The sequence below is a fragment of the Olea europaea genome, chromosome 4 (assembly GCF_002742605.1).
Source record: "Olea europaea var. sylvestris chromosome 4, O_europaea_v1, whole genome shotgun sequence".
Taxonomy (NCBI): Eukaryota; Viridiplantae; Streptophyta; class Magnoliopsida; order Lamiales; family Oleaceae; genus Olea; species Olea europaea.
Genome location: NC_036240.1, coordinates 12412646 through 12432190, shown reverse-complemented (window position 1 = coordinate 12432190; position 19545 = coordinate 12412646). Strand labels below are relative to the sequence as shown.

The 19545-nt window shown below is 34.5% G+C and overlaps 1 protein-coding gene and 1 long non-coding RNA gene across 6 annotated transcripts; one reads left to right on the top strand and one right to left on the bottom strand.

Annotated features, from left to right (window-relative positions):
- Positions 1-8635: 8635 nt before the first annotated feature.
- On the top strand, positions 8636-10210 carry LOC111394087. 2 transcript variants are annotated; one of them, XR_002702548.1, is made up of 4 exons: positions 8636-8737; positions 9485-9591; positions 9789-9906; positions 10072-10210. It is a non-coding gene; the product is annotated as an uncharacterized LOC111394087 (long non-coding RNA). The 2 variants fall into 2 exon arrangements; XR_002702549.1 differs by lacking the exon at positions 9485-9591 and having other exon boundaries at positions 10072-10208.
- A 2089-nt stretch (positions 10211-12299) lies between these two features.
- On the bottom strand, positions 12300-19343 carry LOC111393659 (transmembrane protein 209). 4 transcript variants are annotated; one of them, XM_023019309.1, is made up of 7 exons: positions 19099-19343; positions 17085-17140; positions 16087-17000; positions 14271-14460; positions 13986-14171; positions 13521-13897; positions 12300-12848 (listed from the first exon to the last, which is right to left on the bottom strand). In XM_023019309.1, exons 1-7 carry the CDS (start codon positions 19278-19280, stop codon positions 12708-12710), a joined length of 2046 nt encoding a protein of 681 aa, XP_022875077.1. In that variant the 5' UTR covers positions 19281-19343; the 3' UTR covers positions 12300-12707. The 4 variants fall into 4 exon arrangements, with proteins under 4 accessions (XP_022875077.1, XP_022875079.1, XP_022875078.1 ...); XM_023019311.1 differs by having other exon boundaries at positions 14277-14460; XM_023019310.1 differs by having other exon boundaries at positions 14271-14457; positions 19099-19342.
- Positions 19344-19545: the final 202 nt, after the last annotated feature.

Genomic DNA, 19545 nt, shown 5'->3' with positions numbered 1-19545 from the left:
GAGCATTCTCAGTCAAGAATCTCCCAAGATTCAAAGTAGTCAGATAAAATAACATTTTTTGCTACCACCTTTTGAAATTCAAACCATTGAATTTCTCCGATTTTTCTCATGATTAACCGGAACATTAACGGTATGGCCAGCTGTTGGAGCCACAATTTCACTCACAACATAACTTGACAATCTAGCCACAGTTTGAATCACAACAGAGTTTGGCCCTTGAGTCACAGCTGAGCCCATAGCCTGATTTCCAATAGGCATAGTTTGGGTCACATCCATGTTGGTCGATTCGGTTGTCATTTCTGAAAGTCAAAACAAAAAATTAGTTTCTAAAATTAACAGTATAAGAAACCAAATATATATATATATATATTTAGGAATCTGTTTTAAGTTTGTTGGAATATAGTGGTGTTAATGAAACTGAATTATCACACGCCGTATGTGAAGTTTAAACACCAATTTTAAGCATACTGTATATGCATATACCTTATATGGCGCTTACCGTATTTGCAGGTAGCTTACCGTATATGCAGCTTACCATATATGCTGCCTATTTCCTTAAAACAGATTCGCCCCCTCACCGCTAGTGCTTGAGATTTAATCTGAGCGTCTGTTTCCCAGGATATAACGGCAAAACCCGTAGAATTTGAGCACCACAGAAACTACTCCGACGAACTAATATAGTGTTTGAATAATATCACAACGACCTTACTGGATAGGTATGCGTATGCAAGAAATCAAGACCTTACTGGACAAAGATACAAACAGAAAATGCAGGGGACGTTTTTTCTGAATAGTGAGAAAGAAAACGTTTTTCTTTTTTTCTTCATTTGTGTAAATTGCTGGAAATTTGAGATTTAATATAGCATAAATCTGCCATTAACTCTATGGCAATTAACATTGGAATCACTTCAATTTCTGGGAGTTTTGGAAGTTTCAAAAACTCAAAAGTCAGGTTGAGAAAGCAGGAAAAAAATTGCAAAATGTGGGCTCTCCGAAGGGGCCAATTTTTGCTTCGCTCGATCCGACATTCGTGTACGCAGGTCACGCCCGCACACAAGTTCAAGGTCCGAAAGCTATTTCGATCCGAGATTTGCACCCCTCTGTGCGCGCACGTGAAGAGAACCTTTATGCTACACATCATTACACCCTTCCAATGTGCAACCATATTTAAAGTGGTTCTTGCTTCTTCATTTTCCTATGTTGGACAAATGTTTTTAACCACATAAAAACATCTTTCAATGGTTAACTTTGAGCGTCAATTTCTCATTCACCCGAGTTTCGTTTTTGGCAAGTAAATATATGATTTTGATGCTCTCACGGAGAAGAACATGGATCAACTTTGATCTTCCAAATTGGACCAACGGATCCCATCGAAAATCTTGCCAAAAGTGAGCTATTGCTCATTTTTTCCAACACTTATAAATAGAGATCTCTTATATTTCTTAATTCAATATATACAACATGGCATGGTTGAGAACACAATTGATAATTTTTCCATATCTAGTCACTTGACACATGTTACGATCTCATTATTTTGATGAGGTTGGAAAGATTAAAAAAAAAGAAAGAAGAAGAAGCTTATATTCAAGAGCTCCTATAAAACGAAGTTGCAAGAGATCATAAAGACAGAAAAGAGGAGATTCAAAGAATGTCAATTTTATATTTTTCAATTTTGTTTTAAAATAGAGCATAAACCGTTATGAGGGTTAAAGAACGGACAAATCCTTATGGAATGTATCTGAATATATCGATTTATTTTAACTATTAAACCTTATTTTCTATTATTCATATATATATATTTTTTCATAAATGACAGTATGACACTAATTAAATTTTTTTTCATTATTTAATAGTTTAGATTGTTTTAATATTTATAAGAGGAAATTACAAAGACCTTCGAGATTTATAACAACAATATAGATACCACTTCCATTTTTAAAAAAATTCAGAAATCTCCCATCATAGCGTAATTTTCCCATTTTCTGTTATCTCTTATGCTCTGTATATTAGTGTATTTATTTTCTTAATCATTTTTTATTCTTAATATCAATTTAGTAAAAAATAAAAGAGTGATCTCATCTTAATCATATTTTTGTGAATTTTGATTTCTCATTAAAAGAACTAATCAACTATAAAATTGATATAAAATATTTACTATAAAAAGATACTTAAGCTATATTTTTGGTATATAACCACCCTTACTTCTTCTGGCAGGGGTCTGTTGTAAAAATAATTCTGGGACAGGTTTCTGAATTTTTATTTTTAAAATAAAGGGAGATCTCTATAATTATCATTATTATCAGGAAATATTTATGTAATTTGCTCTATTTATTATGTCTGAAATATTCTTACTCCACTAATAACTTTTTCCTACGTATTAGTATATGAAATTAAGTAATTATTTTTTTACCTATGAGACAAGATAATCTGGAAAATTAATATTTTAGTAACACTATTTCAAGATTTTAAATATCAAAATTATTTTTTACTATTCTATAATAATAGGTTAGGATATAGTTTAGTGTCGAATGTAGGTTTGGGTGCGATTTGTTAAATTTCAAACCAAACCAACCCACTCTAACATTCTTATAAAATAAGCCAAATTATTTTATTTTATTTTTTTAAAATAAATTTGCTAACTAATTTATTTAGCCCAAATTTAAAATATGATTTCTCTATGGAAAAAATTCATAAATAAGAGTTTAAGTATCACACATTTGAAAATCGAGAAAATAAGTTTCAAACTTCAAAAATCAGATTTTTAATAAAATTTATTTATGCATTATTTATTTATTTTGTTAATTAAATATATTTAGGTTAAAAATCTATACATTTTGATTACAAATTAACGATTTAGTTAGTTACTTATTATTTTTTAGTCATAAATAAGAAATTTTATGTCACAAATTATTTTACGATCACAATTCAATAATTTTATAGGTCACAATTCATTCATCAGTCACAAATCAAAAATTTATAAATCACAAATCACAAACATTATAAGTCATAACTTATTATACTGTAATAAATTATCAAATTATCTTTACAAATTAACAATTTTTTTAGGCCACACATTATATTTTTGTCACAATTTAACATTTTTATTGGTCACATATTATTTATTAGTCAATGATTAACCAATTTAATGGTTACAGTCAACCAAATCATTTGTAATCACCAATGACACTTGTGACTACCATCTCACCACTGTCATCAGCCACAATGCCACCAAAATTGTCACCCGCCTGAACCACTACCGCTACACCCACAGCATCATAGTAGCACCACCGCCACTGTCACACGACTCATACCCACAGCATCATAGAACCGCCGCCGCCGCATCTCACCCCACCTACCACAACCACACACAGCACCACACCACTCACTCAACCACCACACTCGTAGCATCACAATAGCATATCACCGTCGCACCTACAACAACTCTGTTCCCACCACTGCCACCGCACCACCACCTCATCACCACAGCTAACATCACAACGATCACCACCAAAACATCATCAAAAAATCTCCCACAACCAAAAACCCAACGCAGTAGCTAGAGTCATTCCAACCTTCACCACCACAGCAACATCACCATCATTTTAGCCACCGCTGCCACCAAAATCATTGCACTAACTAGATCCAAAATTTGATCCGTGCACCAGCGATGATGCTGCCGCTATGTTATCGTTGTTGCATGCAACTGCATTGCAACGGCCAAGAACCTACGACGTGGTCAGTACCACGACGACTAATTGCATTGCACGGAAGCGGTGTGCACCACCGCACACAACGGTGTTGCAACAACAATTAGAGAGGTGGAAAATTAAGGCAATGCATAAAGAGAGAAGAGAGAGTGTGTGCAGCAAACTCAAGCGCCATTTAGCGACGATGGGTTTGCCACTCACAGTGGCTATTCTATGGCACAGGAGAGACAATGGAGAAGTGACGAAGAGGAAGGAGATTTAGGTTTAGAATAGGGAAAGGGGTGACGAGTTTGCTAGGTAATGGGTAAGTTTGTGACTTTTCTAATTTTATTAGTTTATTATTAATATTTAAAAAATGTATTATCATCTGATTTTTAAACCAAAAAAAACGTAAATTCTTAACTTTGAATTGAGAATTTAAAAACTAGGGAGTGCTGTAATTTCCTCTTTTTCTATTTCTAGCCCTCGTTTGGTTCTATTTTTCAAGCCAAAAAATCAATTTTTTGATCGTTATTTAATATGGTCAGTTGTCATTTTTGACTTCTTCACTACAGGTGGGACCCCTTTTTCCTCAATGGTCCAAAAATTGATTCTAAGAATCAGTACCAATCATGCCCCTAATTTTCGATCCAACCCCAAGCCTAACTTAATCAAATTGACCTAAATTTATCTAAATTTCTTATTCTAATGTAGTTTCATTTCTTCCGTTTTAAAGAAATCGAATTGGAAGCTTGTTTGCACCGTTCTTCATTATTGTGAGCTCACTATTTTCCTCTTCTATGATTGTTTTTAACAGCTCGCTATTTTATTCGAAGTAGGCTCCCCTCAATGTGAGGGGGTGGACATCTTGATGTACAAATGGAATAACCCATTTAACAAAGAGAAGCGCAAAATATATCATGGTATTAGATTACGTTATTTTGTAAGAATTAAAAATGAACATGTTATAAGTTGAATTAATATAACGTTATCGTAAATATTAAAAAAAATTAATTATTGTATGGAAATCGGGAACCGATTGAAATTGAACCGAACTCGAATGGTTCCATAATTAAATTTAGACTCAACGTTCCACTTACTAAATACTCGAAAATTCAATTCGATTCGATTTTAAAGAAAACCAAACCGAATTGGATTATGTCCTGCCTTAATATAGGTTATTTTTGTATTTAAATTAGTAAGGGTACTGAAACAAATTGGCATTCCCATTAGGTTATGAGTCATTTTGTTGGTCAAATTTCAATTAAGAAAATTATTTATCTTGACAATTATTATTAAAATAAATAAATTTTTAATTCGACTTACGTCTACGACAATGAGGACTATATCGATAAATATTATATTACTCTAATTAAACAGTCATTAATCATTAATGTCGTTTTCCCTTGTAAACAACAATAGTTAATATCAATGATTTTATGTGAGATATGACTACTAGATTATTGTAAATAAATAGATATTAAACGATGTTAACAAAATTAGCACTACATGAATAAATAAACAATAAATGATGATAAGAATAATCACATGTGGGAATTGGAATCTATTAGGGGTGAAAAGTGGGGTGAGCCACTCATCTGCTCGTTAAAATGAATGAACAAGTTATTTTAGTACAAAATAAAATTGGCAAGTCACGAGCGAAGTCCAGACCTGCTTGTGCTCGACTCTCCCCACAGGCGAGTGCAGACCGGCCCTTCGACATGCCGAGTCAAGCACGATAGTAGGCAAGTCGAGTGGCTAAGCTTGCCCTACTTCTCATCCCTACGTGTTTAAAAATGATGTCAGACTCTACTAATATATAAATAAATACGTTATCATCATAATTACACAATAATTAATCATTATCAAGTTATAATTTCTTTATACTAACAATGATGATAACCATGGAAATAATATATTTCTCAGTAAATAATTAATTTCGTCTATAGTAAACTCTTAGACGGCATATTCTTGGTCAAAGAAGTTTGTGGAAAATTTTAAGTCGATCCTTCAAATATCTTTCGCATTCATTTATTCACTAATATTAATTATACTATACCATCGGTTGCTAAATTACTTTTGAATCATTCTGTCATAAAGTTAATTAATATTACAATATTGATCACCTTGCTAGAAAAATAATGTCCAATATAACATGATATCCTTAAATTATTGACAGGTATAAATCATGAGGCACTAATTGTGGTATGAGCAAATGTTGCATTTGGAATATTCTAACGAAATAGAAATATCTATTAAAGAAAACTTGAGACATCGTAGTAAATTTCAATAAACATCATTCATTCTATTCGTTTTGAGAAAACTCGGAGAGAATAAATTTGAGAATGAAACGTTAATTATGTTTGAGTTGAACTTTCTTTATATTATTCTTTTATTTTTTTTGCACTAGAACTCTGAAAAAGGAACTTGGGGCACATGCTTCAGTAACATTGTGTCCAATGGTGTAACATTAATTAATTTTAGTAACTAAATAAGTTAAAAAAATATATTTAAGACCAATTTAAAATTTTGAAGAAACTTTAGTGACCATTTACAAAATTAATTAATCTATTTTGGTGACATATACATTGTGACGTTAGCTAATTAGGATTCATTGGTGCGGGTGTAATCCTTCCTAGCATGAATTTATGACCACAAATGTAATCCAAATGAAATAAAAAACATTTAGTGGCCGTTCAATAATTATTTTTATCCTCTCGACCTCATAAATGTTGTCTAGTGATTTTGGCATTGTCCACACTTATACGCACTTTGAAAGAAGAAGAAATCTCTGTGAAGAAAAAGTACATGACGAGGTTTTCTACGCAGGAGAGATGACGCCCGTCGGCTATGGCAAAATTTGTCGTTCATCGGCATCGTATCTCCTGCATAGATGGACGTCTTCTCTCCTACGTAGAAAACCTTGTTTGTGCAATGAAAATGGAATGATTTTTTATTCTTAGGTTCCTCTTCCAACATTGCAATATTATTGAAGAGATTTTCATCATGTTTGCAGCTTACTTTCTGCTGAAAATATGACGTAAGAGGTTGGCATTTTGTCTCTCTTTCTCTTCGAAGTTCTTACTTGTCATTGATTTTTCTATGACTTATTGCAGCAAAATGGATTGGGAAACATAGATTCAGCATGAAAAAATCACTCTTGACGGTCTAATATTGCGTGTTTACTATGATTAATGCTATTTACAGCCGTTCACTACCGTAATCGCTCCACATGACATGTATGTGATGGTTAGTTCTTCTACGTGATTTTTTAGCCTAGTTCTTTATTTAGCGCTTGTTTGATGCAACTAATAAATTAGACTATTATTGAAAGTTGATACTTTAAAATTGGAGGATTCTACTAAAATATTCAGCCATATTATCCCTTCAATAAATGCGCCTTGACACAATTTGAGAAACTGATTTTGGCATTCACACTTTTGACCTACCTTGAAAGATGATAAGACCATTTTACCCTTGTTTATTTCCCAACTATCTAAAATAATTGGTGCTACAACATCAATTAAGGAATTATTCACCCATTAAATGGTGTGTCATGTCACTGGTGCTTAATATAAGCTAAGCATCGGTGTTTAGGAGATTATTTTCGTTAATTTAAGTACCACTAAGTGGTAAACTCGATGAAAAGATAAAACTATGTGATTTATTTAATCATACATCTTATTTAGTATCACATTAGTTTAATCTAAATTGATATTTTAATACCAATGATGTTAAATAACATTATCCTTTCCTTGCACATATCCCCCAAACCCTTCACGTTCCCAAATGTTGATATGTTTGGGATACTTCATGCATAAGAAAATTGCTTTATGAGATGAGAGCCAAGAAATAAAAATTTTCCATAATTACTCTTCAAACCAACTGTAAATCTACTTTCTCTTAAAAGACGCGGCAAGGGTTCACTGTTCATTCTTGTCACACTCATTTTCACACTTATCTTGTTTATACTGTTCACTAACTGGCTCATTGAATCTCATAAAGTGTTGTTACTGTCTCTCTCTCTCTCTTTCTCTCACTTGATACGTGCTTTCGACTCTCTACACCAAACCAAACCCTAAGCTAATCTCCTCTCCTTACGCACACATGTATGTATGTTACATACACAAGACTTATTGTGATCTTATATAATTTTGGAGAAGTACAACTCTGAAAGGGTTCTCGATACACCCATTACTCAGGTTGCTTTTTGTGATCTTATATAATTTTCTAAGTTGAGCTGGAAATTTCTACTCCTTTAACCATTGAAGAATGTTATAGGCTGGATTTGCTGGAATTGGCATTGGTTTAGCTTACTGTGTTCTGAGGCCTATCACTGAGTTCATGACTTTCAACTTCTCAATGCAGGTCAGAGTTCTTTTCCTAGGCTTTTATGCTTAAGAACTTCTTTTCGACTCTCATGTTCGGTTTCTTTTCTATTATATTTTAGATAGTTAAATTACCATTGCTTTACCAATTGTAAAGATGAAGAACTTGGACATTTATACAATACTTATCATTCTAAGATTATCTGAAAGATTGCTTGTCTGATCTGAGGACCGCTATCATCATCTTCATATTTGAAATAAATTTCTAGAAAAGAAATGTCATGGAGGTAATAACTAACTATTTCTTGCAAGCCATCGACCACATTATAAACTTAACTGTAAAATCAAACTATGTGTCTATCGATCAATAATCATGCTTGGGGTACATTGTGGTATCCAACATGGTGTCCAAAATGGACACCAGGCACCTCGGACACCACAATGTACTAAGAGCATTATCCATCGATCAAATATCAGTGCCTATTGTTATCAGAGGCCCAAAAGAGAGGATGGGGATTCGCTATTTATTTGTGCACTCTCTTTTTCACACTTAAAACTGGTTTCTCCACTGTTCACAAATTGGTTCTGTACTGTTCATAAGTAAATATTCCTCTAAATAAATATCTCACCAATTAGAACCCTAATTCATTTTGCTCAATCTTCAGCACTGCAGCCCGTTAGACTCTCCCGCGTCCTCGCCCATTGCCATCTCTCATCCAGCCCGTTAGTGTTTAATTAAATTATGTATCTATAGTATGTTTTTTGTTTCATCTTCTTGCTGTTATTCGTTTTTCAAAAAGTTGACATCAAATACGAAGAGAACACTGAAAGTTCCGATGTTAATGAAGTTAAGGAGATTATATTGCCTCCTACTCCTACGATAGCCAAACCTCCCGCTGAAGATGAACAATCGGAATCAATTATTAAAATGATTTAGCTATGTTTCTAACATAAATCAAAGGCTAATAAATGGTAAACCTTTTTGGCTTTTTTCTTCAGCCTGACCTAGAAAAGCGCCAGGATGTTTGTGCCTTCCAATGCTAGAATCATTGGATTCAAAAATCTTCTCCCATTTGCATTCACAGGTGGAAGTTGACTTTAGAAATCTTTACATGCATTAAACCTTCATCAATAACATCAGTTGCAATGATAGAGCTAACTTATTTCAATATAGAACAAATGCTGTTGATATTAATTTGTTTTTCAACTCAGTTCTTGTCTATTCATACGAGCCTCCCTATGAGGATTCTGGTCCTACAAATGTCCACTTAGATCTCAAGATCCAAACAAGCCATGGACATATAAGTCTGATAATTTGTATAAACTGCATTATAAAATAATATTTATTGAAATTGAGAAATTTTTAATTTTTGTTTTTTACATTATAAAAGCAAAGTTTTTCTTCATCTTGGGTAAGTTTTTGAAATGCTTATGTGTGAATTTGAAATATAAATATTATAATATGAATAGGGTGCTTTTTGAGTTGGATTTGGAAACTTGAAGAGATTGGGCCTATAGACCCTTCTTTGAATCCTACAAATTCGACATGCTTGAGAAAAGCTGATCTTCTATTTGTCGTAAGCATTTAATTTTTCATATATCCATAAAATTATAATATCTTGGTTTTTTTACTTGTTTTTCTATTTTTTTCTTATAAGATAATCTTGGTGGGGCTGGATATAGCTTTATGGAGCAGAATGATAATATCTGTTTGATAGAACTGATGTAGAAGCTGCAAATGATTTAACTACATTGTTAACAATTTTTAATATAGATGAGAGCCTCCAAAAGAGTGCACTTTATTTAGTCCTATGGAGGAAAATTTGCTGTCACTCTTGGATTATCAGTGCTAAAGGCTATAGAGGCAGTAAAACTAAAGCACAATTTTGAAGGTAATCATCATTTTTTTCTCATTCTTGAATCTTAGGTTGATGAAGTTCAGATACAGATGTGAAAGAAGGATCAAATTTAATTCTTGAATTTAATAAATTGCTGAGTTCTTAAATTTTGGTGACGTGTTTGGCACGAAGAAATGAACTGTTGGATTTGTGTGTCAGGCATCAAGGAAGAGGGAAGTTGCTGGCCTTGTGGTTGATATAATACGCCAAAAAGAAGATGGGTGGACGTGCATTATTACTTGTTAGTCCTCTTGATACTGGGAAAATAGATCTCGTCCTTGGAATATCCCAAGAAATTATTGTGAGGTTGTGTTGGATGTACTATTTCCTATTTCTTGTCATCAGTGTCTTTCTTCATTCTACCTCTGTTTTGCTGTGTGCATAAATATTGTCTGTTATTGAAAATATTAGCTTTGATTTTATTATTGATGTTTGGATTTTTTTAACTTTTATATTATTTATATTATGAAGGTTCCGTTTTGCCCAACTGGTGAAACTAATTGTCTTATGTTTTAACTTAGAATATAAAGAATCTTTATGATGAATCAGTCCTCTTGATACTGGGAAAATTGCTCCCGCCCTTGGAATATCCCAAGAAATTATAGTAAGGTTGTGTTGGATGTACTATTTCTTATTTCTTGTCATCATTGTCTTTCTTCATTCTACCTCTGTTTTGCTTTGTGCATAAATATTGTCTGTTATTGAAAATATTAGCTTTGATTTTATTATTGATGTTTGGATTTCTTTAACTTTTACATTATGAAGGTTCCGTTTTGCCCAACTGGTGAAACTAATTGTCTTATGTTTTAACTTAGAATATAAAGAATCTTTATGATGAATGCCAAATAGATTCTGAATTAGAAATCAAAAATTAAAGTTGAGTCATAACAGTGAAAATCTATGAAACATCAGTGTTTGTTTCAAAAGGAAAACTAGTGGAAAAAGGAAGTCTAGAGAAGGGCTATTTTTCTTAGTGAAATCAATACCTTTTGTTGTGCTTAGCTTACGCTCTAAAACTTCTTGAAAGAATTTCCATGCTCCCCCAAAATATCAATCAAAGAGCTGAAATTTTATTGTCTTTTATATTTGCTTTTTCTCATTTCTTCTTTGAACAATAGAAATCCAATTAGATGTTTGAAGTTTCAACAAGATATTGACCAACAAGTTTCACGGAGGCATCGTATTTTTCTGTAGGCCTTAGAAATTACTGCAATAAGCTCTAGATCCCACAATGTAATTTGTACAGAAAAATCTGTGTGGGGTAAAATTTATTTGCAGTCAGAATGCGTACAAATATTTTTGGAGATAAGCCTAAAACATTTTGAATCACAATTAATTACCCATCTCGATATGTGCATCAAATGCTAGGCAACAGAGTTATAAATTTGCATTTCTCTTTGCAACCATTCATGTTTGTATTATACATATGATTCACGGAGATTAATGTGCAATTATTCTCTTTTACAGTTTTAGACAAATCATTTGAAAAAGAGATTAGAGTCATCAATTTGAATCTAATGGCAACGGAGGTCAGGGTTCTTTGTTCCTAAAATCAGTTGTCGTTTTTTAGTATTGAGGTCTATATTCAAGTTTATTTGACCAACACATAATGAAGAAGCCAAAGATTAAGCAGCAATGACAACTCTTTTGACACTATTGCACCTATTGCTGGATTCTTCCTTCTATTGCAGCCTCCCAAATTCATAATATGCCTCAACCAAATAAGATAGTATGCTTGGACGGCGGCATTAGGGTAGGAAACCCAAATCTTTGAAGGTTACTACTTATGGATTGTGCCTTTGAGCTTTTTGCTTGCTGATATTTACGTCAATATCTTCATCTTGCAAATTGAAGGGTTGAATATCGGGTGAATGGTGAACTTGATGCTTGTCCAAATTTATTTTGTAGGCACGTTAATATTACCTTAAAAATAACAAAGTCGCAAAGACTAGTTATTTAATAAAAGTCCCACATATCAACTAAAATAATAATAATAATAATAATAATAATAATAATAATTTTTGGCAAAAAGACTACTACAAACATGCTCTTAATTACATACTACCTTCATCCCATAAAAATAAATTTAATTTCCCATTGCGTATGTCTCAAATTATAGACTACTTTCCTTAATAAGTTTAAATACTTTAAATTTCTTATATGTCCCCATTTAATATACCTGGTTATCAACAAGAATAAACTAATCATATTTAAAGAATTATTTAATGTTTAAGTATATTACAAAAAATATTAGAAAAAAGTTCATTTTAAACTATATTAATTACATTTTATTAATTAGTTTGAAAGTAAAAACAAGTCTATATTTATGGGACACAGGTAGCATCTTTTATCAATGGCCAACTGTTGAACTTTTGTCCACTTCAATATAATTTTGAATTATGTGGTCTTAAATTTCAAATGTCTAATACACATAATGGAGTGACAGTAAAAGCTTCAATCAATTTTCACGAAGGTACGATTAAAAGAAGAATGATAAACAGACAGGTAAAAAAACAGGGAAGAAAAAAAAACAGACTGATGTATCTGCAAATTGTTGGGTGTTTTTTTATTTTTCATTTTTTGAACACTCCTATCATGCATCGACACATATACAGCCTATTTTTAACCCTGTTTCTGTAGCATCTTTCATGATTAGAAACCAGCTCTCCTGGATGATGCAAGGGATTCCTGAACAAAAACCGGTTAAAAATCAAGAATGCGTCTAAATGTGTCTCCATTCTGCACCAGAGAAATTCCATGACAAGATGCATGGACCTCGTTCAGGCTAACTTATCTCACTCTTCAGTTTCTTGGTCGAGGACAGGAAGAATGGCCAAGGCTGAAGAACCAAGATGCATGCCTCTCACTATCCCACCATAACTGATCTTAATCTTGTAGCACAGAAGCAAGATGGAGTCCCAGAGTGCTGTTCGTCCCTACAAATAAGAACCAACAATGGCAAGGGAATAATTCAAACAGAAAATACCGTTGATTCAGCAATAACTGGGTTTGCAAATATTATACCAACTAGGGAAATGATTTTAGTATATGAAAGTGAAAAAACGACACTAACTACAGTTTATGCAAAAAACAGCTCCAGAAACTTGAAAAGATAAGTCACATTATAGACTGGGATAACAACAAAGCGAAAAACATGGAAGAATCAATGAAAAGATGAGACTAATAGGATTTCTTCTTGTTTTCATTTTTAATTCCTTTATCACGTACTATATTTCTTTTCTACATTTGGGGTTCCCTGGTGGCTGTAGATAGAAAATTGTCTATTTAAGCACGGACAACACACTTGCAACATTTATGGTACACTTGAAGGAAGACGAGAAAAACTTATACCACTTGCTTCATATTTTATCAGCCAATAATTTTCTATGAATTTGATTCAGATATATTCTCAAATATGGACGCAAAAATGGCCTCCAAGTCAGTATGATGGAAAAAATGATGGTACAGTCACACATACATCATATATGCATGGATGAATTACTTTCTTTTTAACTTGCTAGAGTGCCTCTTCGTGTAATCATATTGGAAACCAACATAAATAATCAGTGCGATGCAGGTTGATATTCTATCCCCTACATAATTATTACCTGGAGAGAGAACTGAGGCTTTTTGTCCCAGTATAAAGCAAATACAGGGGGGCTTTGCTTCCCAACGCTCAAAGTACACGCACCTGGATGCAGCACAGAAGGGACACCAGATACAATAGCTATATACTTCTCAGGATATCTTTCTTTAGGAGGAAGAATGCCCAAAAATAAAGGGTTTTTGCTTGACTGGGCCCCAGCATAAGCTGTAGGATCAACATGCAGCATCCAGTTTGGGTATTCCAGAAAAGCACAAAATAGATACAGAAGCAGACAAGAATCACTTGGGAGTTCGAAAGTCCATTTCTTATTTAATTTGTCATAGACCTCTCCACTTCCAAGATACTCGTAGTTCTTTAAACAAGTTCCTTCAGCAAGCTCTGTAATTAGATCAAGAAGTCCATGACCACGAATTGTCATTCAATTTTAAAATAGATTAACTATGAGGGCATATCAAGATAAAATTACCGCGAATCCTCTGTACAGTATAATCTGCCCGAACACTACTTTGTGGTAGCAATCCTTTAACACACTCTCCTTTCATCAAGGCATGGAGTCTCTGATGTTCAGTAATGGCATCGATACCCTCTTGTAAAATAGGGATGAAGGCATTCTGCTGAACAGATTGTTGGAAATTGCTCAAAGGCAACTTTGCTGAAAATAAGAATAGTATCAATTTACATAATAAGTTTTCACTCAATACTTATCTTGCATTACGCAAATAGGAATAACGATTGACCTGATACAACTTACGCATACAAGTATCAAGAGCTTGAACAAGAGTAGCACGCAGCTGATGAAGAAGTCCATCTTCGTCAACAGCAATTGCTGGGGGCCATTCTCCAGTTCTCTCAATTGGAGATACAGTAGTAGGTGGGGTGTCACTTCCAACTTGACTGATTGTAATTGTGATACCGAGTTTGGCAGCCGCGTCCATGACCTGCTGCCACATTTTTTTTTTTTTTGGGGGGGGGGGGGGGGGGGGGTTAGGGGGATCTGGTGGGGGTGGGGGTGGGGGTGGTTAGAGTGTTTATGAATTGAGAATGACACGATGCAATCATCGGGAGTTTGGTCGGATTTGTGGACCCAATCAAGGAATACAAATCCAGTAATTTTTGTATAAAATGCTGCATTCCACAATACTGAGGTGATGGAATAAGGTATGCTTTGATAAAATTATTTTGGATGATTCTATTCTCCTTTTTGGGAAAGCAAATGACCAATATGTCCCTTGCCATTATAATAAGAGAAACCCAATTAAATTTTACCCTACCAGTCCCTTATCATATGCAGCATCGACATATCTCCTCTTTCCCCAATCCTCCAGAAATTTTTTGGCACCAAAACCAAAAACTGTAACAGCTTTTATTTATTCCTTTATCAATTTCTTTGAGTTTTTCTTTTTCATTTTCTCAACTGTGATAGTCATGAGCAGCTGAAAAGAGATAGTTCAAACTAAAGAAATCTTTTGGGAGTGTGAGTTTTGTCAGTGCGAGAGATGAATTTATATTTATATGCAAGGCTATAGCTAGGTTCTTCTCCTTTGATTACATTAAATGGACTGGGGCTAGGGATGAATCAGCCCTAATTTACAATCTGTTACGAGCTTTTTTGGGAGCTGTGTGAAGTATAAACTCGTAGCTAGAAGCTCTGAAACCAAGAAGTCTAGGAAAAAATAAGTCGATGATCCAGTCTGACCCCCATTTTCTTAATTTTAATAACAAAAAATTTAAATAATTGGCATGGTTAAGAGACAAGTGGTTCTTGTTAAGATATCAGATGTCTATTAATGAGAAATTTTTGCACTGAACTATTCCCCAATACCACCAACCACACATTGGACTGAATTATGCATTGAACATATGGTGCAAAATTTGTAATTGAAAAATTCTTATCGAGTGAACCAAAGATTGCATAGTGTCGTGCAGTTTTCCCCGACCAACTCCAGATGCGGACCAAATAAAACATAAGAGCATAAATATTACAATTCATCTCATATTGCAAATATTCTCACACCATTGGATTTCAAAGTAGCAAGATCTAATTCAAAAATTTCACCAAATTGAACTAGTCTAGCATATTTTTCATAGTAGCTGATCACTACAACTCCATTAAGTTTGCCGTAGACCATGGTAGAACTCAAATGACTAATCTTAAATTCCTCGCTTGTTCACGACTTGTACACTCTAATCCTATCTCCAAGCCAAAGTAGACTAAAAGTATGAGAGGGCAAAGATGAATCCCGCATGAAATCAGCCAAAATATGAGAAAATGAGAATAAGCAAATGGAAAGTTAAATTGATGATGATAAAGATGCTGATAGCATACACATTGTATCTAGTTTGAACTAAAGAACCCGTGCATCAGTGAACTGATAATCAGTAGGACAGTCTGCACCAACCCTAATCAAGACTATCTCCCAGCACTAAAGAAACATTATTTAACTGTATATTGAAGTAATAATAAATTCAACTTGGGGTCTAGTAGGGTTATTTCTAACAATGCATAGCCGTGCACCACGATATACAGTCAATTCTATAGAAGATATAATGATGAGATGCTAACTCGCCTTAATGTGACTGGTATCAATTTTGCTAAGTAGAGGATTGAGCAGAACTGAGGAAAACCACTGTCTGAGACGGTCACGCCACTGCTCAATATATGGATAGATGCCCAGCTGCTGAAAAGCTTCAATTGACTCTTCCATAGACATGGGAGGAGGAAGATCACCTTCACCTTTTTTGGGGGGAGTGGTAAACTTTTGTGAACCAGGAGACATTCTAACAGGTCTTAGAGGTGTACTTCTTGTAGTTCCAGAAGTATTAACTGCACCGGTGATGGCATTTGGACTGGATACCCCAAATCCATTAACGGTAGGAGGTGGAGTTGCCAATTTACTCGCTGTTTCAGTTATTTTCTCATCTACATCAGCCAAAAAATATTCAAGCTCTTCTTCTGTTGTTATCTCTTTATGGAAAGCAGGTCGCTTATTTGACCAAGGGGTGGCAACATATTGATCAGAACCTGGTGAATTCTGAACGGAAGGTGACCGTGAAGAGGGTGCAGGGACAAGATAAAGAGAGGGAGAAACTGGTGATTTGGATGGGGAGCTAAAGGAACGTATGTTTCTCCCACCATTGGTACTTGATTTATTGCTGTTCATTCTAGACGGAGGAGGAGTTGAACCTGTTATCGGCTGATGAAGGGGAACAAGGACATTAGATGGAGAAGGTGAGCTAGTTCTAGATTTAGGAGGTTTCCTTGACGACTCCGTTGAAGGTGTATCAGCTTTTGGACTTAATCCTAAAAGGCCCAGTTGTCGGCTGGTAAGACATTTTTTCTCCTTTGTTCCTTTAGAAGGTGATATAACTGTTATGTCAGTATCATTTCTTGGCCTCCATTGTGTGATGGCCTTGACAAAAGTAAGGAAAGATCCAATGATAATAAAAGCTGCAGTGGTTTGTATCACTTTCGAAAACAGACCTGACATAATTAAATGATATCGCAAGTTAAAATATAAAAGAACAGCCTTTAAACCAACCAAAGAGAAAATGAAACTCCACTTACGCGCAACTTCTTGAGAAACATATCCAAGTCCCAATTTCATAACAATTGCATTTTCTCTTCATTGATCAAATAAAAATGATTCCATTAGCTTTAGTATAATTTGACAATACATTTACATAAGGCCAAAAATAAACATATATGCACATAAATCAATCAGAAACACTTCTTATGATAATTTGCAAAAGTGCATTTGGTTTGACACCATGTATGAATAAATATGACTTGTCACTTATCTTGATAATATGGTGAAATATTAAGCAAAAATAAAATCTGGTCACATCATTGAGATTTCACATGACAATATATAAATTTCTCTTCTCCAGTTGGTAACAATCACTTCTCAATTCTCATGAGTATTGCCAGTGACTATTTAGATTACTTTCACTATAAATCTCACAAAACTAACCACCCTGGTGACTCTGCGAAAAGGCCCTTTAGTGAAACTGGCCAAGCGGTGGAAGCTAGGCTGAATCGAATGCCCTGTTAGAAAGTGCGGAATTTGCTTTTTCATTGACATTTTTAGAAGAAGATTCTCCGACAATGCTAGGAAGATGCCTAGAATCGGTTATATCCGCCGATTCAAGGCTAGGAACGCTGGCATCAGAATTTAAGACAACAGTCCCGCTAAACTTCTTCTCTTCAGCGCGGGGTAGAGCAGTTTGGTAGCTCGCTCATAACCTTGAGGTCATGGGTTCAAATCTTGTCTCTGCAATAACTTTTTTTTTTTATCAAAAGGGGGTTTGGCTCTATGAACCAGTAATTAATTATCCCCCATAAAGGGGGTGGTAGGAAAGGGAAAAAAGAAGGGATACTGGTCAAGTAGATGAAGAATGTGGAAGTGAGTGAGAAAAGTCCCCTCTCAACTAGGTTAGGCGAGGGTCTGTCAAATGGGTTGGTTGTCGGTCCGAAAGGAAATTGATCATCGCTGTCGTAGTGCTGCAATCCACGTAATTGCATTAAACTTTGAAGGTCACTGGATTCTTAAAGAGCTATTGGCTAATTGCCAGTTGACATTTCGGGGCTAGATATCTGTTATCAGATGTCTTTATATATGAGCCTGAATTTTTTATTTTTTCATCAGCTTATCCATAATTTTGTTAGCTAGTAGCTTATCAGACAAGACAAGTTATTTATTCCGCTGTTAGCAGGGATAAGAAGGTAAACATTTTTGAGATATTGTCCTTGACGATGAGGACTACAAAAGGTCAATAAAATTTCATGCAACACCACCAATGCATAATGAACTCGAGAGGATCATAGAACCAGCTTTGTCTGGAAGAACAGTCAGGTTAAACAGTTTAAGATTTGACGGGCCAGCTCCCATCAAACATATGCACAATTTATAGCATGATTTTGCTTTATTGCATGCGGATTCTCAAGCACTCCTATTCATATATGGTCCAATTTACTAATAAGCCACAAGCATATCGATTATAGGCATTTTGAAACGTGGATAATTTACTGTCTCCTACATGCTTTTTCCTTGGCTCGATTATCAGAAGATGCGGATTTTGATTAATCTAATTTAGGGTATCATTGCCAGGAGATCTTGGAAGACAAGTTTGAGGGAAATCTTATTGAAAATAAAAAGTCATTTAGAGAACTTGATGACTTTCCTCTCGTTGATTGGAGAAACTCGAAATTATTACTAAAAGTAAGCCTAAAGCTATAACAATTTCTTTTCTCAAGTCTCTTCCCTTGTATAGGAGGTCAGGTAATTTGTTCCCTCCTGATTATGTTGTCGCTTCATTTTGTAACAAAAAGGTTCCACAACTATGTATATTCACTTTCTTCCGTCCAGATGCCTAGACTCCTTTCTGAAATATATTTTAAAAAACTATAATTATGCAGCTATGTTTGTACATCACTTTGGCGATACTAAAATTTATAAAGACAGCCACAAAATGTGCTTTAATTTAAACCGTAACTTTTCTTCATTGAAATACAGAACTAAAACATATATATACAAACATATATAATTATACGTACAAGTGAATCTAAATAGGCAATGTACCTAGAGATAGAAATCAAGAGAGCAATGGAGGAAGCGGAAAACAGCGACAGGATGAAGAGAAAAGTAGAGGCTGAGGGACGGAGGCTGTTGGAGGTTAAGGCAGCGGAGAGGGCTGCATTTTGGTACACCGCGAACTTCGAAGGCTTCGCCGGGTTCGAACTTTGCTGCTCTCCTCCGTCCATTGATTTTCGAGTTATCGTAAATCCTCTATTTAGGGTTTTAGGATTGAAATTTTTGAATTGGGGAAGAGGTTTTGCAGATAAAGAGTAATAAAGTTCCAAAATTTTTGAAAGTGTCCTCAACTTCCGTTTCTTGATATTTAAATCCTCAAGCTTCTAAATTAATAGCACAATGATCCTTTGTTCCCAGCATCTCATTTTTGTAGTATCTTGGTCTCTTTAGGACATTATTTTGACAGTTTTCATTTTTTACTGGAAAGATAGATAA